The sequence below is a fragment of the Dromaius novaehollandiae genome, chromosome 4 (assembly GCF_036370855.1).
Source record: "Dromaius novaehollandiae isolate bDroNov1 chromosome 4, bDroNov1.hap1, whole genome shotgun sequence".
NCBI lineage: Eukaryota > Metazoa > Chordata > Aves > Casuariiformes > Dromaiidae > Dromaius > Dromaius novaehollandiae.
In genome coordinates this window covers 26,357,596-26,383,731 of record NC_088101.1, presented here as the reverse complement: position 1 = coordinate 26,383,731, position 26,136 = coordinate 26,357,596, and the positions used below count along the sequence as shown (strand labels likewise).

At 36.6% G+C, this 26,136-nt stretch overlaps 1 protein-coding gene across 2 annotated transcripts in view; it reads left to right on the top strand.

Moving 5' to 3' along the window:
* Positions 1 to 26,136, top strand: part of PRDM5 (PR/SET domain 5) — a 197,110-nt gene that overhangs the window by 84,531 nt on the left and 86,443 nt on the right. For both annotated transcript variants that reach the window (XM_064510639.1, XM_064510640.1), the window contains exons 16-20: positions 4,296 to 4,400; positions 11,126 to 14,782; positions 16,646 to 16,795; positions 25,436 to 25,503; positions 25,906 to 26,073. In XM_064510639.1, the coding sequence (XP_064366709.1) occupies positions 4,296 to 4,400; positions 11,126 to 11,290 (270 nt within the window). In that variant the 3' untranslated portion in view covers positions 11,291 to 14,782; positions 16,646 to 16,795; positions 25,436 to 25,503; positions 25,906 to 26,073. The remainder of the gene's footprint in view (positions 1 to 4,295; positions 4,401 to 11,125; positions 14,783 to 16,645; positions 16,796 to 25,435; positions 25,504 to 25,905; positions 26,074 to 26,136) is intronic.

Sequence of the window (26,136 nt, the reverse complement as noted above, 5' to 3'; positions counted from 1 at the left end):
TACCCTGAGATGTCAGCAATTGTAAAGTATGCTTAGATGTATGAATATGACCTAGAAGAAGAAATGTGTAATATGTGAAACTCTGATATAAGTCAGAAGTAAATCTGCTGAAATCAGTAGGAATTAAAAAATGAATATAAGAAGAAAGAAGATTAGATCCTAGATAGTTGTGGGGTTTTAAATTACTCTGTATGTCACTGAAAATCTTAAAGCCAAAAGCGATCATTGAATAACACTTCTGTAGTCAACAAGCTTATTTTCTGAGTAGCGTAAATCTGCAGTTACCTTAGTAAATGAATTTAATCAAAAAAGTAGAGTAAGGTCCCCTGAGTCTGGGTTCACCCAGTGCTGACTGGATCCTGCCAGCTTGGAATGAGTTACCAGAACTTAACTCTATCTTGCATATTTGAATTTTGAACTATGTTTGTTGGAGACAACAGTGTCAAGCTGGTGTTTTTCTTGCTGTTGCTGATGAACCTGTGTAATAGTTCCAAATTCAGATTTAAAAGGTTATTTATAGATATTTGTCCCAAAGTCAGTCATGTTTTAACCCGTGTAATCAATTGTACCATGTTTATCACAAATAACCCTGTATGCCAGTGCTAAGTTAATACACAGAATGTATTTATACTTCTTAGGGGAGATGTAGGCAGCTGCAGCAGCAGTTAGCAGTTCAAATATTGTGCATTTAAGTATTTCCATCTGCCATAGTTGTAGGATACCCTGTACACATGTTCTATCAATCTGTTAAAGGTCGTGTTAAGTGTCCATGAGAATCGGTCTTGTTCTGGATTCTTTCTAATACAAGGCAATATTTGCGTAGGATCCAAAGTAGTTTTTTATGATTCAGCTATCCAAAGGCAAGGAGAAAGTGTGTATTGGAGTTTTATTTGTCACACCAGTTAAAATGTTGAATTCCTCTCATGTTTTAACATAGTGAAGTGAAAATTGTCAGGGATCGAAACTTAGGAGTTAGCCTACCAGTTCCATTGCCAAGCATCTTCCGGAGTGCTGAGTCCCAACTGGGTTGGCCGCTCTTATCTTAGAGGCCAGAAGGTTATAAAATATGATCTACATATTTCTATTTATAACTGATATACTTCGAAATATAGTATTAAATCACTTCAGTATCAGCTACATCCTGTCTCACTCTCCCTGCTCCCTTCCTCACTTACATCATCAATAAAAGAAAACATATGTAATTCTTTGGCTTTCCTGTCACCATAGCCATGGTCTGGCAGATGCTTTTTGAACAGAGGATGGATTTATAGTACCGGCAGTTGCGTTTTCCTCTGAAGTTAGACATACATGATCTTCCCAATGACCTTCTGTTTTGTTGACATTTAGCAGGTTTTTCCCTTAGCTTTGTGCTTTAAATCTGTCCAGCTGTCTTGTAATCTCATCAATGTACCTATTGTCTTTTTATAGTAGCATTAATTGTTTTTCAGACTTGTGGCTATGGCTTTTTATTTGTAGTTTCTGTACAGGAGTGGTGGTTATGCCAAGCCAGCATCTTCTTTTCCATGTTATAAATGTAGCCTTCTCCAAGTACTAGTATAATGCAATGGAAACTAAGTTTGAAAGGAAAGGGGACGGGCATGGAAAGAGGAAAGAAAAAGTGCAGAATGTTTTGTTTTGAAGAAGTTGGTCTTTGAGCTTGATGTCCTCTTTGAAACCAACAAAAGCCTGTAGCTCTTGAGAGAAACTCAGGGCCAAGCTTTTTCCCCAACAACTCTGCTGATTTTACTGTAACGGACATGAATGTGAATGAAGGGCAACTTAGTGAAGAGAGGGGAGAAGGGCCTGATGTGAATCAAAAATGCATCTGCTGAAGTCAGTGTTATGTACAGATGTAAAGAGATCTAAAGTTAGATCAAAGACAGCTTTGGATATGTTTCATGTGCTGCATATGTGAATTTGAATACAAATGCCAAGAGGTTGTTAGATGCCCTTTTTGCAGCAGAGAATAATACAAATAACAGCAACCAAAGACCAGAATATAACCTCAGGGAAGGTATTCCAGCCCAGGTTTGTGACTTTACCTTCACAGAGATTATTATAGCTCTTTCTCTGAGATGGAATTGAGGCATTCCTGAACTACATTTAACTCTGAAATGGATAAGATAATTATAATAGAGTTGACTTTTCGGTTCCTTGTAGAACAAGACAATAAAAAGGAAGCAAGTACAGCTGGTGCAGTTTGCAATAATGAATGTTTTCATAGGTGTTTAAGATGTACAGATCACGCACTTTGCACTTTCTGTGGAACAGCCTACACTGAGAGTACGGATTGTTTTCAGAGAATTCATAGAAAATGTGACTTATGTTAACCACAATGCAAAACCAATTAAGGGTGTGCTGCAGAAACCTGCTTTTCATATGGTTTGTCCATACATTTCCTTAAAAATTACAGGTCTGCTTCATGAAGGTTTTAGTCAGTCCAGCAAAAATCCCTTAGACATAAAGTTTTTAGTCTAGGTAAATGTTTTCTAAAGATCATTGTTTGCCAGTAAATTTTTGTCATCCTCTATATTGAAGGATCACAGAAATTACGAAATTAAGATGATTAAAAGCTGCAAAGCAGACAAATACCGAGTAAGGAGAGTCTTACACACAAAAACTCATTATTGGCTTCCCTTTAGACCAGTTTAATTATATACAGCTGGTCACTGTGTGCTCAGCCTGTGTCAGTAAAAAGATTTGTCTTGCATCATACTGAAATGTACTTTATCTCATAACTTACTCTCATCTAAAATTGAAATTGCTGAAAAAATATTTTTCCCTATGTGCACAGCTTACAACCTTGTTTTGGTGGGCTAGAGTATTCCTGTCACTACAAGTTGAGACATTTGTGTCCATGACTGCCTTTTCTAGGAAAACTCCTGGGAGGGCACTTTGCAATGACTTGAAAAATGCAGAGCCCAATCTTCACCCCTGCTGAGATCCCTGGACGCTACAAAGAGCTGCCCTAAAGACAGAGCTTGGGACTTAGCCCAGTACAGCACTGATTAAGAGTCCATTGTATTACTTACATGATTTATGCTGAGTACCTGGCACAATTCAGCACCGTATGGAGTCCTGGTTGTCCCCTACATAGGGTCATATGAAAACCAGAGAATTTCTTTACTTCATAGCTTCAACACCTAACCTGAGTTCTTACTTCCACATACCCTTGGATCCCACAATATCTCCCAAAAGATCATAAAGAATAATGCCTATTATTTGTTAATTCAGGGAGGCAGCGTTTTTATTGCCTATTGATTTTTAGTCTTTGTTTTTAATTTAATTTTGTAAAAAAAAAAAAAAATCCACCTTCTTTACGTTGTTGTCAAAAATACACATCTTGAACTCAAGCAATATGGAATTAGAGACCACAGAAAAAAGTAGTGTGAAAGAAGTGTAATTATTTGACTTTGAAAATATAACAGTGCCTCTAGAGCATCAAAATCTTTAGGGAGACAGCGTGCAATGCTACGGCATTAAATTTTACATTTAATTAATCTGTTTAAATGTGTTTTTTCCCTGTTGTTTTTTGTATTTGTATACATATATACATTATATATATGTATATAATATATTGCGCTTGTATAAGGAATTGCACCTTATGTATAACTTTCTATATTAAGGAAATTTAAAAAAAATCGTTATATAAGTGGTTATCCATACATACCTCTAATTATTTCTTCGAGGTCAGTGAACTTGCAACTCTTAAAACATCATATGTTACAGTAGCTGCTAACCAATAGTTCTAACAAAAATACAGATGGCTTGGTTGCCATCCGCACTTCTTTTGTGATTCTGCAATGAATATGTGATTAACCTTCTGTCACCACTTTTCAAAGTAAGGCTTTTCTCTTCTACAAGCTTTCCTTGTCCTTCCACTTCTTTCCCTCCCCTCTCCCTCTGCTTGGAAGCCTGGCTTAAAAGTCTGAGGTTTTTAGACATCTAACCTTTCTTTAGGCTTTTACGGAGGATGAAGAAAAGTGCATTGGAATTTTATGTTTTTGTACCTTTCACGTTATGGAAAAGCAGGCTCCCAAAATGGGTGGATTTGAAAGACTGGAACAGATAATTAATTCATAAGTGGGTGTTGAAGTGGAAACTGTCAGGCCACAGCTTTCCCAGCTTTCACTTTATCATTTGAAACTCATTTTCTGTTGTTTTCACTGACTGTAATTCCTTAGAGAGAATATAAAACTTGCACCATCCAGCATGGAATTCCGCTCCCTTAATGACTTGGGCTCTGTGTTGACTCACTTTCACTCACTTTCACTCACTGTTGTCATTTCATACAGGAAAAGCCGTACCAATGTTCTGAGTGCAACAAGGCTTTCAGTCAAAAGCGAGGCCTAGATGAGCACATGCGAACCCACACCGGAGAGAAGCCATTTCAGTGTGATGTGAGTTGATCTATCCCTTTGTCTTCTTGACTTCAGTGCAGGATTAAGACTTAACTTTCAATGAGAATATTGGCCTTGCACTTATTGGCTGTGGCATAAAGTTGCACCTCTTGTGGTCTTTGATTGCTTAACTAATGAAGGACCATTCAGGGAATTTTAAGTACCATTTCTGGTTGCCAAGAACGTTGTGCACACTTTTACGGTTTTAGATTCCTTAAGAGTTATTTTCACTATTCTTAATACAATTTGGATGTTGCAGTGTACAAATTCATGGCAATTGGGATCCCTTGTAGTTGTATGATAGGTTAATGGTTGGAGATTAGCCTATACAGGAAAAGTTATTTAATCCATTACATGGAATCTGAATGCTTCTGTTACTGTTGAATAACTCAAATATGAATTCAGAATTTCCAATTTCTGTTTAATGAAATCTGGTCTGATTTTTTTCAGCATCTGTTCATATGTTTTTTGTTGTTCAATGAAGAAATCATTAATGCTGTATAAGTTTGCAGTGTGAAATGCAGCATGTCATATTACAGTTCATAGATCGCAGCCAAGTACCTTGCAGTCAGCAAGCCCCATCCTGTATACAGGGTATCTCACAGCTTTTAGAGGTTATGTGGGAAGGCTAGATATGCAGAAACTATTGGAAAAGAATGTCATTCAGAATTATCAATTGCCACAATTTAAGACTCAAGGGTTTAGAGAAGGGCATCAGTTGTAAGAATTAGTATAGGTGCTTTGTTTTGTGAGTCTAGCTCTTCATAAATTAGTTCTGAGGAGATGACCAGTTTTCAGTTATATTCTAGATGGCTCAGTCCGAATAGTTGTAAATTTGTTCACAAATTTCCAAAATTAGATGCAAAAGTAGAATAACCATTTGGCATGAAAGTTGCAAGGTTCTATTAATTGATCTGGCTTTTACAAAGTACTCTGGTGACATTTCATTGAAAAATAAAAATGTATTCGTTTCAGGAATAATTTTGAATACAATAGTAGCAATTTTATTAAAGTACAAGTCAGGAGATTTGCAATATTCTTTTGCAATAATCTCAGCCTGGCTGTAGGTAGTACCTGAGGATTTATCTGGTTCCAAATCATAGTCACTAACTTTTTTAGCTTTAAGACTGCTGTACTGTTTATCAGCTGTTGGCTAGCTTGCATTAAGTACAATTTTTCCCACACTGTTTTAGGTAAGGTCAGTAGTCTGATGTTAGATTTACTGTATGCTTCGTGAGACCAATTTGGGGGTTTTGTTACATTTGGTCTTTTTTTTCTTCTTTAATTTAAAATAGGAGAGGCATGTAAATTCACTTTCCTGCTTGACTACTACTTATCTTTTCTTCTTAATCAGAACTGTATTTTCTCTAAGAATTCTTAGGTAAATTCTCTTACTGGAGATTTTTTTTATACTTTAGATTAATGTCCTATTTCACCAAAATTACTCTTCAGCACTTGTCTTTTGCCTGCTGCACACTGCAGAGATTGCTACTTTTCAGGGCTTGGACACACAGCAGTTGGCCTTTACTGTTCATTCATACACTACTCGGTTGCCCAAGTGCCTATAATGGTCTTCTGTGTAATACACAGTTGGACAGCATAGAAAGTTTTTCTTCAGTAATTACTCTTTATCTCAACTGGATTCCAATCCTGAGGATGCCAGAGGCATAGGAAATATTATGCAGAGCAGACCATTCCTCCAGAGCTGTCTCACACATTGCATGTTACCAGATGATGTTTCAGCAGAAGTTGCAAGGAAACCAGTAGTTGACAGTTACAGAATAATCTACCCATGGGATTGATTTTTACAATGAAATATGCCCATCTGGAATGTTTACTTTTTATCCTGCTAAAGATAGCTGTCTGTGCTCTTATTATTTTATTTGCAGTGACATGAGTGGTAGTTTATGACAGTAAGTTCCACAAATTAATTGTGTAAAGAGGTGGTTTCGGGGGGGGGGGGGCAGTGAGGGTCAGATTATTCCCATGGTATTTCAATGACTCTTAGTTCTTAACAGGAAGGATTAGTAGCTATTCCATTCATTCTGTTGTGTGACATCTACCATGTATCATCTTAGTCAACTTCCCTGAGTGAGGTGGTTTAATTCTTTACACACTCCTCATGTGAAGACTTCCCATTTCCATAATCATATTTGTTACTACTTTCTGGATTTTTTTCCCAGTTCTGTTGTAGCTTTTAAGGGGTGAAGGCATTCTATAGGGAGAAGTCTTGGCATATCCTTACTCACTAAAATAATTCTTTAATTAGGATTTTGGAAAATTCGGAAAATTCTTTAAGAACTTTAAAGGTGAGAAAGAGGCTGTTTATTCAATGATTAGCATATTTATAAATGTAATCATATCTGTAGCCAAACTGAAGAACAAAAATCATAAGAGGTTTGGGGTTATTTTGTTGTTGTTTTCTACCTGGCATTAGAAGCAGTCGTAGAAACTATTCAACTCTTTCTTTTAAATAAATATTAACATTTGCTGTCAGAGTTCTGTGTGTAGTACTAATAACCTTAGCATTTACAAACAGGTGACACCTTCAGTACCAAAGAACTGAAGAAAGAAAAGTTTTCTCTATTGAAAAAAATTGTTGTATGGGCTCAGGAATAGGCTGCACTTGACCCTTCAAAAAACTGTTAACTGCCATCATTTCTAGACTGAATTTTTGCTTTAAATATAATTTTCTTACAGAACCAGAAATAAAGAAACATATCTTTTATTCCTCTCATCCCCCCCCCTCAGTTATATGTAACAGATATTGTAAAACAGGATTGCACTAAATGTAGAAATAATCTATGCAGTCTATTTGATGAAAACGCTACCATTTATTTATGTAGCTATTTCCATGTCTTTTATTAGTCATCAGAAGTATTTTGGGGATTTACTTTTAATGACTTAGAACTCTCACATCTCACTGATAGTAGTGGAAATTGAATATTACCATTTTAAGATGAATCTTCTAGTATATATCGCCTGTGTAGGAAAGTGAATCCAACAGAAATGCAACTGTTTTTGTTAGTGTATTAGTGTTGTGTTCTTTGAAGACCAGCCTCTTTACTTCCATTCAGTAACAACAGATTATTCTTTGGGGGCAGAAAGGTCAGGTACTGCCTATCCTGGTTTATTTCCAATACAGTGTGTTCCCTACACAATGCCTTTAGTTGACCCTGCACTTACCTTTAAATGTCAGTTATCTCCATCCTCCCTACTTCATCAAAGCTTTGATCATTTTGAAGAGAGTAATTAGAGTTCAAGTGCACATAAGCAAGGATGTTTTTAAATCCATAAAACATCAGTTTGCCTTGTAGAATTGAAATGCAAAGTGAACTCCTAAAAAAGATACTGTTATGCATGAGCAGAGCACAAGATGTATCATATATTTAAGTAATGATACTATGCTTTCCCCGTTCTTTTTGGAGAAGGTAGGTGGTAGAATGTTTTAGAGCCCTGAAGCAAAAGCAGGACACATTGTACTAAATCCAGTTGTTATGTGAACATTATAAATGAAAAAAGTTTCTTAAGACTGTTATAAGCCATTTACTTTAAAAATAGAGGAATTGCTTTGGAATTGCATGCCCTGATTCAGAAACATCTGGCAAGTGTCTGGCTGGCTACTAGCCTGAAATGGTCTTGTTACAAAAAGAATGGAAGTTGGCAAATGTGGTAAGGATTTTTAAAAAAGGATCTAGGAGGAGTGCATGGTACTGAGGAGCAATACATTTGGCTTCTGTTTTGAGTAAATTGGTAGAAAAAAATAGTAGTATAAAAGTACACTGCAATAGAAATGGAATAGAAAGGAATCAATCTGGCCTATGCAGAGAAAAGTCATGCTTCTCAAACCTGTCAGTGCTCTTTGAAGGAGTCAGTGAAAATGTGGAGAAAAGTAATCTCATTGATACAGTGTGTTTAGATTTTCAGAAAGCTTTTGACAATGTCTTTGACTGAAAACTCTTGAAGAAACTAAGGTGTCTTGGGATAAATGGGAATATTTTCCTATGGATTGATACCTATTAAAAGATAAGAGTATTGCAATAAAAGATGTTATGGGGGAATTGTGCAGGGATTTTTGCTGGGTCCTTTCCTGTTCAACATTGGTAAATGGTGTGGAAAGGGCAATGAATTGCAAGATGACAAAGTTTGGTTAGTCAGTATGGTTACCTGAAACTGATGATGAATGATAGCAATAGCAGCATGGGACGCTGAGTAATAGGGCTGATAAAATGTGAGATGATATTTACTGCTAAGTGCATATGGAGAAAAACAGACTTAAATATTACTGTTGAAGGAAGAGAAGATGGAACTACTGTGAACTTCCTGTTTGAAAAAGCTGTGTTCAGTTATTAGTTGTTAGGTTTTATTAGGAGAAGAATCGAGGTCAAAGGTAGATCATTGTTATGTTGCTGCGTAAGACAGTAATGCTTCTGCATTTTGAATACTATGTGCAGATATTCATCCCATCTTTGAAAAATGATACAAAACTTCCAGGATGACAAGGACAATTGGAGATGAAGAATGGCTTCTGCATGAGAACGGTTGTTGTTCGTTTACTCTTGTGTTTGAACAAGAGATAAATATGGAATTATCAAGCACACATTCAAAACAAGGAAGAGAGAGTACTTTTTTCATACAGTATACAATTAAGCAGGATAATATGGAAGCCAGAAGTGTAAAAGGGTTGGAAAAGAGATCAGACGTATTTCATAGGCTATAGTTTCACCAAAACTGCTTAAACAAAGCTATCCAACTTTAACTTCTAACTGAGGAAATCTATAAGGTACTGATTTGCCAAAAGCTGTGGGGATTTATCAGAAAAAAGTTTGGGCTGTATTTACCCTGTTTCTTAATCCCTTTTTTGTTCCCTACTGTTTGCTCTGAGTGGCTCTTAGAGTGGTTCTTTTTGTTTCATGGACTTAGTTGTGACTTTTCCATCGTATTCTACATTTTAATGTGCGTGCTATGGACTCTTTTTTTTTGTCCTTGGAGTATTTCTATAAACAGTTTATCCTTCTCTTTTGCAATCATAATATGCAGTTATTGCTGTACAATTGGTATTTATTGGAAATCAGCTTAGTGGAAGTTCAGTTTGACATCTTGAATTCTATTTGTGACAGTATTCGTGTTGGTTATTGCAATTATGAGGTGTACGTAAGATGTACAGAATACACATTTTATATATATATATATATATCTGTGATGGGCTTCCTGGAAACATGCTGTGTTTGCAAATAGATAATACTTTTAAATGCTGAGATTTGTGAGCAAGTGTGATGCTTGTGATTGGATAAAGGTTATGAGTTCACTGTGTATGTTTTGTGAAAGAGGAGTAGAAATGGTACTTGAGAAAAGCAGTGTTAAGATGAGGTTGGTGGATGCTGTAAGTAACTTTCACTGTCATGTAGTAAAAGGGTGCCTGTGTGTTGCTTGGGTCTGAGAGGGGTAATTATGTGTAAGTTTAGGGAAAAAAAGTTGGAGAGTTACAGTTGCTGTACAGAAGTCCTCAGTGTTGCATCATCCCATAAATTCAGAAGTGTTCCATTGCAACAGCACATACAGTGGTCATGTCTGGGGAGAAATTATTTTGGGTACAAAACTTGCCTCTGGCTGTTTCCTGTTTCTTTATAGACCTTGTATAGTTTTGCCTCAATTGGCATAAAATATATATACTACAGGTCAAGAATATCTGTTAGGACAGTCTGCCCTATTGATCTGTCTTTCTCTTAAGAGGAGTCAGAGAGTAATCACCCAGCACTTTCATTAAGAGTTTGATACTGATATGAACTTAAAACTTCATTGTCCTGAATGAACAATGAACAATTCTTATGAATTCTGAGTTTCCTCTGTATGGAAGGCGCTTTTGTCTAAAATCAACTTAGAATTCTAAGATTTGAAACCTGTGGATGTTCATTTTTATCTACTTATTTGAGCACTGCTTATTTCATTTGTCAAATCAACAGCATGCTTTCTAAAAAAAGTAAATAAATAAATAAAAACGAAACAAAAAACAAAAAACTGGAAAATTCATGCACACAATATGGAAGCTGATGGACAGCTGGATGGAAGCTGAATGTAACAGTAACTGCACTATTGCAGATGACTTGATGTTTTGGCTACAGATTTACATTCTTACTTTTCATTCTAATGTTTCTTGACTGAACTTAGTCTTAACTTTTCATTTTGGCTTTGGTACAGGGACTTGTGTAAGAAATGACTGCTCCTCAGAAATAACTCCCCTTCTTTCCCTCAAAGAAATGACCGCTCTTCTCTTCCTGTCTTCCCTCCTGTAACTGAGCAATGCGAACTGATTTTTTAGGAACCCACAGATCTCTTTCTGGAGGTCAGGATGGAAACTTTCCATTTGAGGTTAAATTGGCAGAGATTTTGTGGTTTTGTCGTAATTTTTGCAGCATCCCAGATAGAATAATGTGTTTTTAAAAGCTGATGTAACTAGGGCACCTCAGTGTGTTGATATTTTGAGGAATGGAGCTTCCCCCCCCCCCACCCCCCTTTGTGCCTGTGCTACCACTGTTAACATGAGACATTGAAGGATACTAGACAGACTAATAATCCGTAGTATTCTGTAAAGGAGTTATTCTTCCAGTGACTTAACACATTTATTAAGTGTTGCAGATATGTGTGTCTGTGGCCTCAGTGATGTAAAATAACGAGCATTGTAGGCAATTGAGGTTTTAAAAGCTCTTTTGTCTTAACTGCCTTAGGTTTGTGATCTGTCCTTCAGCCTGAAGAAAATGCTGATCCGACACAAGCTGACTCACAACCCCAATCGCCCAATGGCAGAATGCCAGCTTTGCCACAAGAAGTTTACAAGAAACGATTACCTCAAAGTGCACATGGAAAATGTCCATGGTGAAACTGACAGCTAATTACAGCTTGTGCAAGAAGAATATTTCTCATGTTCCAAAATGCTCCATTTATACATGTGTAGACTCCAGATTTCTCACCTGACTAGTGAACATAGTCAGGAGAAACAACTGTAATGTGTTCACATACCATTTTTCCTGCTTTGTTTTGTTTTTATCCTACTAGAGGATAAAAAAAAAATCACCTGAAGTAAAAAACATCGAAAATAAAAAGGTGAAGATAGCAGAACTTTGGGAAGCTTTTAACCTAATTAAAAGAAAGTTTAAATAAAATTCACCTCTTCACTTGCAGCCTTCGAAACATAGGTATTGGTGGCATTACCTGGATAGTTTGGTCATTTTGCAACTGAACCCTTGGCTGTCTACAACTCTCTATTTCTGTATCTGAGCTTCAGGACTCCATTAAAAATTGTTTAGTTGGAAACTGTGCGGAATTTATTGTCATTATGATGGACTACTGATTGCATCTAGGCATATTTATTCAAATCTTAATGCTGCATTTTATTGTAACATAATTTTGTCTCATTTTATTTACAGCTTTTTGACTTGAATTGGTTCTCAGCATGCCGAAAGGTATGAGTACATAAGCTGCAGAAATCTGTCACCTTAATTTCTCTATGAGCATTGAGAAGGATGTAATTTCTTCTGGTAACATGAAACAAGCCAGAAGTGAAAAATGTGAGCAGTTTAGTTTAGCTACTATATTCATACTCATCATTGTGACTGGAAAGGCAAGTGGAATTTTAAGAGTGGCTTACAGTGACTTACAGAGCAGTTACAGTTGTCTAGTTAACATGTGTTTGATTTCCTGGTGAACAGCTGGTTTCCAGAGTGTTTCCTCCTGCTAAATCAGATGCCCTAGTTTTTTTCATCCTGATTAATTAGCCTTGTTTTCTTACTCCTGTTAATGAGCACTGGGAAAAATACTGCTTTACAACTAAGTAACAGTCAAATTCTTTCAGATACCATATTAAGAGTTATTTGCTATGGCTCTTAAAAAGAGTTCCCACAGGTCCTCTTTGTATCACAACTAGATGACTAAGAGATTTTTATCTAAAAGGACACTAAAAGCGTAACTTAAAAGGGTGATTGCATGTGAAATTCCTGAGTTATCTGCAGTTTGTTAAGGCTCTGCCATTACTGTACTGTTACATTTGTTTTGGACCATTCAGTGTTTTTTAAAACAAACTCATAACAGCACATCTTGCTTCTGCTAGTTTTCATGGGAAAAAAAATCAGCTTCTTTCTGCACTGCTACAGGGACCCTGTTGCATTGAAGTGAACAGCATAATTCTTACTGTTTATCTCCTGGTAGACTCTCTACTAACAGCTGTTTATCACATGGTAGACTTTCAATCCTAGAGGAACCGAGGCTAGCAATAGAAAATGTTGATACATTTGGTGTTTAACCTATACTTCCTTCCTTACCAGTAGTTTGGATCCTGTTCTACTGCATGGGCATCTACACGTTATATGTTCAATATTGAGACCCAACACTGAGTCCTAATAGTAATTCATTCCAAACCCGTTACTTTTCCAGAAAATAAGCAATGATGTTTTATGCTTCTCTCAGAACCCAAAGAAAGCCTACCACTAGTGAGGGTAATTGTAAATACAGGGTCTATTTCAGGGGGTCTGAATGAGGGTTTTTCCTCAATCTCCTTCCTTTCTGTTTGGAATCCTGTATGCTTCCTATCCTTCTTTGGAGAGCTTTTGTTAGAGAGTTCATCACAATAGTATACTTATAGGGCCAAAGAATTTTACATTAATGTATTGCTACAATTTTTATAAAAATAAAGTTAAACTGTTCAAGTAGCAGAATCAATGTGTACCATATACTGAGATGTCTCATGGGGTATTTTGATTTTTAACTACACATTCTTAATTATCTGCAAGGAGAATTAGATATGTGATTTTTTTTTTTTTTGACGTGTTGGGAACATTACAAAGGTGACTTTGTTTTGCCGTTTTGACAACAATAAAGGCAAGAATTTAGTCATGGCAAATTTGAGATTATATTTTCTTCTACTTTCCTTTATATTTTTCCTTCCTTCCCTCTAATCAATTCAAACTAAATAGTAGAGAGCAGCAGGAAAAAAAACAAAGGAAAAAAGGAAAAAAGTTCAAAGGTGAAAATTTTCTAAGCACTTTTGAGGGACAATAGTCATAAAAAAACAAAAAACCACAAACCTCACCAAAACCCAAAACAACAAAATCCCTTGGTGATGGTGGGGTAATTAATATGTAATTTATATAGAGTTTTCACCAAATATCTTTGCTAAAAAGTTTTATTAAATGTTCAGAAATAATAAGCGTATTTGAGAAGAGTCACTAACTGCTGAAAGTCAGTACATGAACAGGAGAATTTACCTATTTTAAAGTGACTACTGGATAAATTATAATTTACATATTGAGATTAATCATGCTGTATGTAATCCATAGCAGCACCTTAACTAACTGGAGCTGTGATCTTGTTAACGCCTTCAACAGAACAAGGGATAGGCAAGATCAGCGTGTGGGTTGAAGACCTGTATGGAAAACACAAGAAGTCAGTGCAGGAAATAACGTGGAGATTGAAGCCTTGTTCCAAGTGGTCACTCTTGTAATCGTGTCCACCAGGAGCTCACCTTGTCAGCCAAAGCAGTTACAGAGCAGTGCCTGTGTTAATACAGAACCAGCACCTGTGCCAGCAGCCGCAGGTGTTCTCACTGCAAGATCTGCTGCATTCTTTCCAAGAGGTGCTTTTATGTCATGCAGTGAGAGGTAATGTGATCCAGATTACTGGATTCATGGTGGTGAACTGTATAATTGAGTTTATATGCAATAAAGACTTAACATTATAAAATATATTTCTATTTGGTCATAGCTTTCTTAAAAAAAGTTTGAGGAAAACTTTCCGTTAACTGCCTCCCACTCAGTATGTTCTTTGGAAAAGGCAGAGAAAATTCCCTTCAGCTGATTTTGAGAAATGGGAAATTGAAATCTACTGGTATAAAGATAAATGCTGATTTTTGTGTTTATATGTTTGTTTCACTTTACTGTTTAATATGACAAGTCACAGAAATCCTCTTTAGTTAAAATATTGACTTTTCCTTAGTAAGTTGTGCCTTGCAGGATGACATGAAAAGCTAGAGTTAATACTGAGATAACATGTAGACACAACTGTTTGAAAAGGCTGTGATTTTTTTCCTGCATTGTGTAATTTTCTGCAGATTATAACATTCAATTTGTTCTCTTTATTTTTCCGTTGCAGTTAACCCTTCTTGGAGAGAACTCCTTCACTAATGTTAGGAACAGCTGCAAACTCTTGTTCCTTATGCTTTCTGTTCTCATCAGATATACAGCCAAAAGCTGTTACAAATCATTAATATGATAACATTAGCAAGCACAAATGATATTTTATAATTCTGTTTTGTCTGTATGATTGCAAAGGACTTAATTTATTCTTTAGTTTACAGTAGCAGCTCCTAAACAGAAGGAAAAGGAGAAAATAGGGTAAGTTAACATGTGAACTGGGCATTTTATTTTTTTATATTTGAATATGTGGATGTAGCTCAGTCAAAATATTTGTATGTTCTGTGAGTAAATTTGTGGTGATGTTATAAGAATATAAGTTTCTGGTCTGTGATTTAAATTGCAACCTTTATGCTCTACATTTGTGTTTATGTGCACCTATGCCACTATTCTTCAAAGACCTCTAATTGTAGTTTATTTTAACTTACAAAGATCTGTTCACAGTGCATAAAATGAACTTTTTGTAGAGCTGATGCCATAATTTGTGATCATATGAATTATTCTCAGGGTCCAAAGAAATTACGTCGTAAAACTATTGTGTGGAGTTGTTTATGAGTGCTAGATTCAGTACCTCAAGCCTTATTAAAAAACAAAAAATCAAAAAAGAACCCAGACCCCAATTTCTCTTCCTCCTTTCATTCCTCCCACCAATGACTTCAGTAAATGCACAAATTTTAGGGAAGAAATTAAGAGTATTCTAACCAAGGAAAACCCTTCTCATCATCTGAAAAGACAAATATTTCCTTCTTGAAGGCTGGGAGAAGTAAAAGAACTGTCCGAATCTAAAGCTGAAAGCTTTTTTTTTTTTTCTTCTTTCATTTTTACTGCTCTGAATTAGAAGGGGGAAGAAATTACTCCTGCTGTTGCCATCTTCTCTGTTTCATGCATCATGGCACCTTATAAAGAAAGTCACTGTGCTGGCATACACGTGCCAATGGAGGATTTCAGCCCTTTATAGTTGAAATCCAGTAGTCCAATGTGGGGTTCAAGTACTGCTTTATAAGTCATGGCTTCTGTGCAAGTGTAATCTGAGATACATTGGTCTATTGTGTCTAGTTTAAATATCATTCACAAATGGACCTTCAGCTGTCAGTTGTGTTGGCAGCCACTCATGGGAATTATAGTTTGAAAGACACAGCATTATCGGCCTCTCTAAAGCATTACTTTTAAGGAAGAATGAGTCCAGTGTACTGCTGTCAGTATATAATCAGGTTATATTAAAACATTTTAAATTCAGTTATATAGATATTCCTTGCACAAAAGTATGGGAATTCTCCTCACAGTGAGATTTGCACTCTGCCTATTGTTTTTTAGTGTAATTCTCTCTACCAAAAATAAGGAATAGATAGCCAAGTATCTTCTGAGGAAACAGAAGTGCACAGACTACTCTACATTCACCTACATACATAGCTGGGGTGGAGGGGAGGGTGGTGGTGACTCAGAGGTAGAAAGGCCCCAAAATAGCTCCCTAACCTAGGCAGAGGCAATACAAATATTGTCTTCTGCTGGCCAAAGGTAATTGGTAGTGCTGTAGATAGGTGTGATTTTCTCTGACTAAATTTTTGGCTGTGTAATGTGGATAATAGTTTTCCAGAAAGCCAGTACTAGTTCAGAACATGATAGTTGTTACAGCTGTAGAGCTATATTCATTGAACACGTTTGAATTGTCAACCTATTTTTTTATCTCTCGTATATACTATGGCAAATCAAGAAGATGTAGTAATTTAAGGATGCGCAGTAACAACTGAAAAGCTGTCACTGATAAGCAGTCTCTTCAACTTGGAAAATTATTCATTTGACGTTTCAGCGTGGGACTGCCAGTCTTAATTTTGTTAAATAGCTATTGTCCATTTTTTAAAATCTATTTTATTTCCCATTCCCTTGTAAGCTGCTAGCGAATCTGTAATATCCTGTAAATAGGGGAAAATCATATACTAGCAAACTCAGTGTTTGCAGAGCATTTGGTGATATGCTAAGTGTCACTTTCACCATACCCTATTTGTTATGTTGAAATAGCATTCATCTTTGAGTTGCTAATCTCAGCTATGTCTCACATTACAACAGAAGTGTGATCAGAGGCTGTGCATGACATGTACACTGTCATCACCCTCCAGTGATGAAAGAAACCAGGAGGAAACAATCACCCATGTCACAGGTGGAAAAGAGAAGGAAAGAGGCTTGATGATTCATTTCTCTCCATGGATTCTAGCTGAGGTAGGCAAGAAAACATTCTTGGATCTCCATCATTGTGTATGTCCTGGGCCTGATCACCTCAGAAGAATCTAGATAGCAAGATGGAGGAACAAAACCAAAACAATGTGATGTTTCACTTATTGGTAGAAATGTATTTGGTGATATGTTTTGATGCTGAGTTTGTATCCCCCTCTAGAAAGTGCTGACAAGTGCTTTATAGCTTAAAGACAATCTTTGATATGAGTGTGCAGTAGGAGCATGCAAGGAGCTTGTTATCAAGAAGTATGGTCTTTTTAAAGAGGAGCTTTCATGAGTTTTCTTGAAATACTGGTTAACACAGTCATTTTGCATTGTCTATGCAATGATCAGTTGTAACCAGCATCAATTGAATGTTGAGGGTGTTCTCATTGCTCTTAGTCTTTCTGTGTCCTCAGTGAAATAGGATTTTAAGAAATGAGTTATGTGGTATAAGTTAGTGATATACATGAAATGCCTGGTACGTAAAAAGTGAAACTATTTAATTTGGATAAATGATCTAGAAACCTATCACTTTTTTGCTGTGTACAACAGAAATCTGAGATGGGATGTTTTTGCAGGAAAGAGCCAAAATCCTGGGGTTAGTCCATCAGATCATGAGGTCCTTCCAACAGCTAGCCCATAGAAAAGCTGCTGTTGGGCATTATTCTTCCATTCAAATAGGAGAAAAGTAGTAGAGTTGTTGCTTAGGTTTTTGAAACAGTGTGGTCTCACAAGCATTTCATAGACAGATACGCATACAAAAGCATACACTGTCATTTTAACAAGATATATAAAAGACAGTCTCGCTTGAAAAGGTGAGATCGCAGTTCTCTAGAGCTCTGAAGCCTGATTCTCCGCCTACTCCTTAGAATCAGTGGAATTCAAGCAAATCCCAGGATTTAGTTATATTCTTAAGGGTTTTTCTTAACAGGATGCCCTGGTAAGCAGGAACTCAGTTCAGAACAAATGTAAGTGTAGATGGACAACAGTTCCTCTTTGAGTCAACAGAGTCACTTGAGTGCAAGTTAGAAGTGAGTTGAAATGTTTGTCCTTAAAAATACAAAAAACTGCATTTAGCTGAGAAGACATTTTAATAGAAGCACAGATTGAGACCTTTTCTCTTTCTGAAACAAACATAAGGCTCAGAAGAGAAGGTGCCTGAGGAACTCAGAAGAATAAGGGTATTATATTTCAGGATTTGGTTGTGACCTCTGTGCTGCTTGGACAAATTGCTCTATCTGTTTGTTTTCTTCTTCTTCTCTCATCACTGCTCTTTCCTAGTTAGGCTTAGAGCTCTTCAAGACAAAATCTATTTTCTCTTTATTTAAGCCACTTGCACTTGCCTTTGATCAGTTGCTGTAATAAGAATAATAGTGATAATGGGAGCAATGCCTGATAATTCCTGAGAGGGTAGCAAGATCTCATTGGAAAACTAGGATTTGAGGGCTCTGAATTTAATATGACTGCGAATACCCAGAAAATTCCCCAGTTTGAAATTGCCCTTTTTTTTTTTTATTTAAGAAAAGCAGGCAAAACTCTAAATCTGAGGGCTTTTATGTAATATGTGATGTTGGTTCTGTCTATGCAAGATTCCTATGCATCAAGAGCAAATGCATACTTAGCTATGGTGGTTCAGCTGTTGAGCAATACATTTGACTTCCTTAGCAGATACACTTCAAACACATTTGATCACGTGTTCATACCCTTTGACTGTAAACTCCCGGAAGTAATGAAAACGTCTTTCAGTGTATTTGTACAGCAACTAGCATCAGGTGGATCCAGCAAGTAGTAAACTGTGAATAATTGTGTTTCATATTTTTCTGCTTCCATTCACTGCATTGTGAAGCATCCATGTTGTTGGCTGAATAATAATTGAAGAGAGGTTGGTTTCATTTGCCTTTTCCTTTGAGAAGGGCGTTTAGCAAAAAGGGATCATTAATAAAAGATTTTTTTTTGTTGCTCTTCTGTGAGAGAAAGACCTTAAGCCCATAAATGCACAAGTTCCTTTCCAGTTTAACAGCTGTTCAAACAAAACTAGGAGGAAGTACTACAACAGGTAATACTGCTGCTGGATTAGAGACCTTCACTGCAGCATTACCCAGGTTAACTCTTTGGTACTAATATTATAGTCATTTTCTGTCTGAGTCATGCCTCACACTTCAAAATATTCTTTAACAAATGGTATCTGCCAAATTCAAGGTTGGTCATAAATCAACTTGGAAAAGCACCAGAGTTATTTTGAAAAATCTCATCTTTTTGCTAGACATTTTAAAACTTGAAAGTGCATTTGTCTTTTTTTTTTTTGTGGTAATGCTCACTTTTTAACAGAGGTCATTTATACTGTGATAAAAATCAGAAGGATTCTTTTCTACGTCATCTTCGACATCTGCATGTAATTTGTTCAGTTTCATAGTGGGTAGATTGGAGATTGAATCTGCTGAGATGAAATAGTATAAGGGACCATTTCAAAATGGGAAAGACAGTAACAATTTCAGATTAAATAGGAATTCTGCCCTTTGGACAGGGCTGAAATTTTTTGTGATTATAGATCACACTTTTGCTTTGTTTTCTTCCTTTTTCTCTATCACCTAGAATGAAATTATAAAAAACTTTTGAATAATAAAACTAACATTGAAAGTGTCCATCTAATCAAGCTCAATCTGGAAAATTCAAGAGGAGGATGGATTATTCATTCAAGTAAAATTACACTACTGTTTACAAAAAGACAAGATGCATCTGTTTTTTGATTGTTTTTGGACCTTGCTGTTCCTAACCTGGACTACTTGCTATTATTCCTTCTGATTGTGAGCACAGAGCTTAGTTTGCTGTAACTAAATGTTGTCAGATCATGCAGGAGCTTACACAGAGGAAATGTGCTTTGTTTTCTTTTTACACCAAAGAAAAGGTTGTTGAATTTATTCAGTTATTCTGAGTAAAGAGTGCTGAGGTCTGAGCTATCATACCCTTGCTTGAGATTTGAGCATCTTTGATTCATGTAAGAACCCATTCTGTTAGGTCTCTTCCTGTATTACTCGCTGCATTTGTCTGGTGGAATATCGTGTGATTCTTCACATTGCCCTGGTTTAATATTCTTTATCAATTGGTTACAGTGGAAGGTCATTTGTGCCTTGAGAGTAGTTGTGGGTAAGGCCAAGCAGGTAAGGTAATCCCTTTAAAAGTATTTCCTCACTCAGGTCCAAAATATTTGTGTGGGATGGCAGGGCTTGGATTAGCTCTGCAGTATAGAGAAAGACCATAAGATCAACAGACCGTCTATTTGAGCTGTGAACAAGGCCAGCTATTACTGACTTACAAAACAAAGCATCTGTTAATTCTTTTGCCTGTTCTCTTACAGTGGAGCAAGGATGTCTGGAAAGCAATGATTTCTTCTTGTTCTGACACTTTCCATCAGGCTGGCAATTACAATAAAATGAATATGGTCTTAGAATTCAAATGAGGCTTGGAGTGGTAAAAAGCTATGAAATTCATGATTTGGGCTTTGTGGTTTTTTTCCTGATTCTAAAAATTAGTCAGTAGAAAGCAGGCCTACAGTGTCACCACAAAACTCTGAATGCCATTCAGCTAATCACCAAGAGATGATGAAGGGACTGCCTGTTGGTATAGAGTTAGCTGTTCTCAGTTGGATGGAAAATTCACTGATTGGTACACAGGTTTAATGGTTACCTTTTAAACTTAAGGAATTAACATCCCAGTGTTTCAGAAGAAAAATCAATAAGATTGTTTCTCCCCTGGTATAAGTAACTGCAACTTGTTTGTAGCAAAGCCATACCTACCCTTTCAACTGAGGTTGTCTAACCTTTTCTAATCAGGAACTCGTAGAAAGAATCATCTTACTGAGCTTTCTGTCTGCTAGCTAGGAGCTGTGTGATTGCTTACTATATAATGTGAAAAGGCTTCAGTTTTCTCAGTTCCTTATCAGTATAATATCTTTAACTTTTAGGATTAGCTCATGGTTTGTTTTCTTTATAAAGGACTAACAATATAAGATGGTGTTCTCCCATTCAAACATATACTTGTTCATACAAATTAGTTCTATCAATAAGCAGAAATACAACTCTTATAGCCGGAAAAGCAACTAGTTTTCAGTTAAAGAAAAAGTTACAAGGCAAGATTTTTCCAGAAATAGAAAACTGAGAGTCAGATCATGGAATCCTTAGTCATGATTGTAAGTTGTTACTCCTGAGCATAGTACATTGTAGTAAGTTACCTAGTAAGACGAATAAATGCATTAAACCTAAGAAAACTTAACATGTATATGTTTCCTAGCAGACTTCTTTCATAATTGCTGGTAACTTACTTTGTGAATATAAACCTGGTCAGTAGTGAACTTCGTAATTGCATGTTTCCTATGGTTAATTGTACTGTTTCCTGAATTAGAGTCCAACCGGGTCCGGTCAGGATATGGGCTACTGTCATGTCCACAAGGATGTGGTTCGATTTGGCCATAATTCATCTCTCTGTCAATAGTGAATAAATATTTAGATGTTTTACTTCAGAAATTTTTTTCAGAAAGATAAAAACAACTTATGAAGACATTTATTCTAAAAGAATTCAGAGCTACATAGTTGTTCTGCACTCAAAATGGTTGTGGCATTAGCCTTTGCTTTTTCTAAAAGCAGACCCTGGCTGGATAAAGTAACTGTTTTTACCATCTCTTTTTCCACTCAGTATCCCTCATGACATATTTTGAGAAGACCCAGACATAAAGAACAACATTTTATAAAAACCAAGCAAAATAGATCACAGATGAGTCCTTCGGTCTATGCTTCATTTCAGATTTACCTTACATGAATCCACAGCTGCTGTAGATTTTGGCAGTATATTCACAGACACACTATGTGAGAAAACTAAAAATATTTTCTTGTTCTGATCTCGTACTACCTTAATTTAACTTCAGGAAGTTGATTTATAATGATGTAGGCAAAGAAGGGATTATAGTCAGTATGTATGCAAGTATGTAGTTACAGAGTTTGCTGTTTAGAATAGGCACAAGAAATATATGTAAGTTAAAGTTTATATATGTAGGCATGCACATAAACAGATCAGAATTTGCACACAGTAGGAAAGGGTTGTTAAATTTATAATCTAAGCTTTATGTGTTGACAAAAGAAACCAAATCGGGTCCACCTTTATATATCTAGAAGGATGAAAACCTTGTCTGCTTATTAGCCTGGGAGCTTTCTGTCTCTGCCTTGTGTTCATGAGGAAAAGCTGACAGAAATAAGGACCTTTCCTTGATAAGGTTCATTGAACAACCTGTTAATAAAGCACAGGATATGGATTCCAAGTCTAGAGACTGACAGAAGCATTCCTATGTATGCATAGACTTTTCTAAAGCGTGAGAAACATTATCCTTAAAAGTATCTACCTGCCCAATTCACATTGATTTTTCTAATATTCTAGTGTGTCACAATTTTAAGTGCTTTTCAGGACTATATGCTTGACCAGTAGCAAAAATTTAGAGGCACTAGGGACTTTTCCATGTAAACATGATGCAGAGGAAATGTATGAGGCATGTGGCAACTGAGCCTACATTTGTTTGCAGGCATTTTGACACCTGGATAGTTGCATACTTAATTCATGGTGACCCTGTGACCTGGATTTCCAAAAAGGTAGATTTGAGTCCTTGCTATAATGAAGAAGAGTGAGAATTGAAAACAATTTTTTCATCTTCCAGATAATGGTTACTTTATCAGAGAGTTTGTAGTGAGCAGGTTTCTCTCTGGTATAATTTTGGCTTTACTTGACTTGGGTACCGTACAGGGAAGGATTTAGAGTAGAGTGCCTAATGGAGTAGGTGCTTACCTGCTTCAAAAAGAAGGGCCTAATCTTTCTTCTGAGTTTATACTAATTACATGAAGCAACTTCCCTGCTGTGCTTTCTTATCTAATTCTTTCCATGTGTTTTTGCAAGATGGGTCTTGGCATGTGATTTGGGACTACAGGTTCTGTTGGTTGAAAGAACATCTAAGAGTTAGGTATGTCAGTCACTGAGTCTGTTTATGGCTGTAGTCCAGAGTACTTGAATGTCCTTTGAAGATTAGTTTTAGGCTTCTAAATCACTTAGGACAATTTTGCACAATTTGTTTAAGTCCTGTCAGCAAACAGCCTCAGATACTGTATGTGAGAAACAAAACTCTCCAGTTGCAACTTTATTTGAGTGGGGCTAGCTGTTGTACAAACTGATCGTATCACTACCAAGTAGAGGATGCAAGCTTCCTCTGCATGCTTTTAAAGTCATTATATCATTGGCAGCGATTAACGACTTTCCAGCTGAAATCAGTGCGCAAATATGAATGACTAAAATTGTGGTCATTTTGATTATCTGTGGAACCAGAACAGGCCAGTTTCAGAATAAATGAAGAATTGTGTGAAGCTGGTTAATAGGATTCATATTTTCACCATATGGTAAGGTTACATGTTTAAATAAATGGAATCAGGAATATAAATGCAGTTATGAACCAAGTTTTCCCTTAGTAAATGGTCAAATTCTCCTTTAAAAAAATACCACATATTTTAGAACAGCAGGGTCTTGAGCAACATATGGTCTAGCTTCTTTTTACCTTGTGTGTGTCTGTGTGTCTTTTCTATATTCACCAGTTCACCTATGCTCCTGCCCTCTTGTGGATTTTAAATGTATTAAGTGCTATGTAATTTATATTATCTAGGTTTTAAGACTACGGGTCTTTGTAATGATCTTATGACTAATTTGCATTATCTAGCAAAAAATAGATTTGCATTTTCTAGGATTCTGCTGTATTTCTTCTCAGTGCAGTATTTGACTAAAAAGATGATTCTGCTTATCTTTGGCTGGGGAAGTTATTTGATTCTGTTTTTAAAGCATATTTGTCAAGCTGGTATGAGTGCCAGATCCTTTACAGATTGTTCTTATTTCTCATTCTCTTATTCTCACAAGATTGCTCTTCCAAATTTGACTATCTCAGGAAAACGTGAAGTAAAAAATAAGGATGAGACATATGAAATAGCACTGATTTATTCAGAGCTTTGTGAACTTTTTCCTAAGGTCATAAAATGAAGAGATCAGAGCCTTCCACAGCATAACATTTTGCCAGTACTACTTATTTGTATCTAGAATATTGCTGTATGTGCAGAAGAGGTAAAGCTTCAGAGCTGGAGGCCAGGGATCACTACCTGTACTGAATACATCCAAGATGATTAGTGTATGTAAGGCTGCAAGATAGAATACACTCACTAGCTCTAAAACCCTGGAATCCAGGCCCAGCTATTCAAAAAAGTAGTCATTCAGTCTGTGGTTCACAGTGTACAGCCTGGAACAGAAAAACTCAGCTAATGTAAAATGACTTATCAGACAGTATAGTTGTGGCAATATAATGGTCAACGCAAGACAATTTACATTGCCTCTTGGCTCATATATGTTGAAATATGTCAGAGAACAAGAAAGGGGAAATAAAGACCATGGGGCCAAAGTCAGGAATTAAAAAAAAAAAAAAAATGTAAGAAGTGCATTCTGAGATAGAAATTTGAAATAGATTTCCTGGCTTCCTAGAAGGAGGTGGTCTAGCAGCAGAGCATTCCAGAGCTTTGTAAGGAGATGGAAATGATGAAAAAAGCCTGTTCTAGTCTTGCTTTCTTCCTTTACAGCTTTCTACCACTGCTGCTGTCAGCAGCACAACTAGCACAGCAGCTAGTGATACTAGAAAGCTGTCCCTGGCAATATCTTGCATCAGTTGTCTTACGCTGTGTGAATCCTGTTCCTTTTTGGATGCGTGGAAAATTAACTGATCTTTTGGACAAGTTTAATATATTTCTGGGACCAGTAATGAAAATTTGGGCAAAAAGTCATAGTATAGATGTCCCTGAGACATCACTGGAGTGAGACCGAAGGACACGGGGTTTGTCTGTATTTTGCATTTGGGTAGCTGCATTTGCCACTTGTGACACCCAGGCTCACCCTGTCCAAGGTGCTGATGATACCTTTAGAGAAATCAGAGAACCTCACCCCCACAAAAGCAGGGGCCTGCCCTCGGGGACCACTAAGCCCTCAGAAAAAGAACAGATCTGTCCGAGTCCGGCTTTGTTCTACTCTGCACAATAGCATGGATGAGTAACTGTGGGAGCCTGCCTTACCATCTTACTGATAGTGCTGCCATCCTGACAACCTCTGTGCAGACATTGTATATGTAGGCATCACAAGAGCACGGCTATCTGGCTCTGGGCCTGAAGACTCCCAGTATCTCAGCCTTCTTGCTCTGCTTTTGCATGAAGTTGCAGAATAATTTTTCTGTTTTTGAGAAATTAGCAAAAAATATTCAGAGACTGGATATCTGTTTCTCACTGGTAACCAAGCTGTTATGATGTGGTTTTGTTGCCTGATGTAGATGTGGTTCTTAATCTCCATAATTTCTTGGGTCAAAAAGTGGTGGTGGTGTTTTTTCTATCCTGCTTTTTTGTTATTATGGTGACTGTGATGTTTCTCATGCCTGGAAATGATAGCAAAGATTTTAGAGATCACTGTAGTGAAGTTGGAGATAATAGCTTTTTTGTTTGTGAGGAGTTACTACTGATAACAGTAACAACAGATCAGAAATCATGAGAGAGAGAGTCATTGGAGTAACCGTATGCTGTTTTTTATTTTTGGCAGAGATCACATGGCCCACAACTTCTGGACCTGAGAAGATACTGTTATCCTACTGTGACACGTTCAGAAATGTAAGCAAAATTTTGTTAGTTGTATTTGAAATTACAGACCACTTAGATCTCCTGAAACTATAAACTCACTTTTAACTGATGAGCTGGTTGTCTTGCCTATGTTTTTTTTTCTGATTTTAGCACTAGAATTCTGATGTAAAAAACACAGAGATTTCAGAGGAGGTTGTTCTGTTTATAGAAGTTTATCATTTTGTATAAAAGCACTTGGACGTGTGGGGGGAATTTGCTACTATGAGGAGAAATTTATTTAGCCCAGCTAGTAACAGAGCAATGTCTCTCCCAATGGGGAACTTTAAATACCTGACAATGTTGTTAGAGAGATCACATTGTGAGGAATATTCAGTTTCATAAAAGGAGGACTCATTTTCCCTTCTTCTCTCCCTTGTTACTTTAATGACACAGAAACAAAAAATAAGACTTCACAGGAGAAGAACTGTGATCATCCAGCTTACTCCAAAGGACTCTGATTCAAGTTCAGAGAACGTTACAGAGCTGTGGGGAAAGTGAAGGAGGACATATTGGTCTTTTAGTGTTTGGTCAGGATGCTTGATCACTTGTGCTTACTAAAGGGTAAGCAAGCAAAATATATTAAAATATAATTCTTTTGGAAGTAAAAATATTCCTTTTAAATTG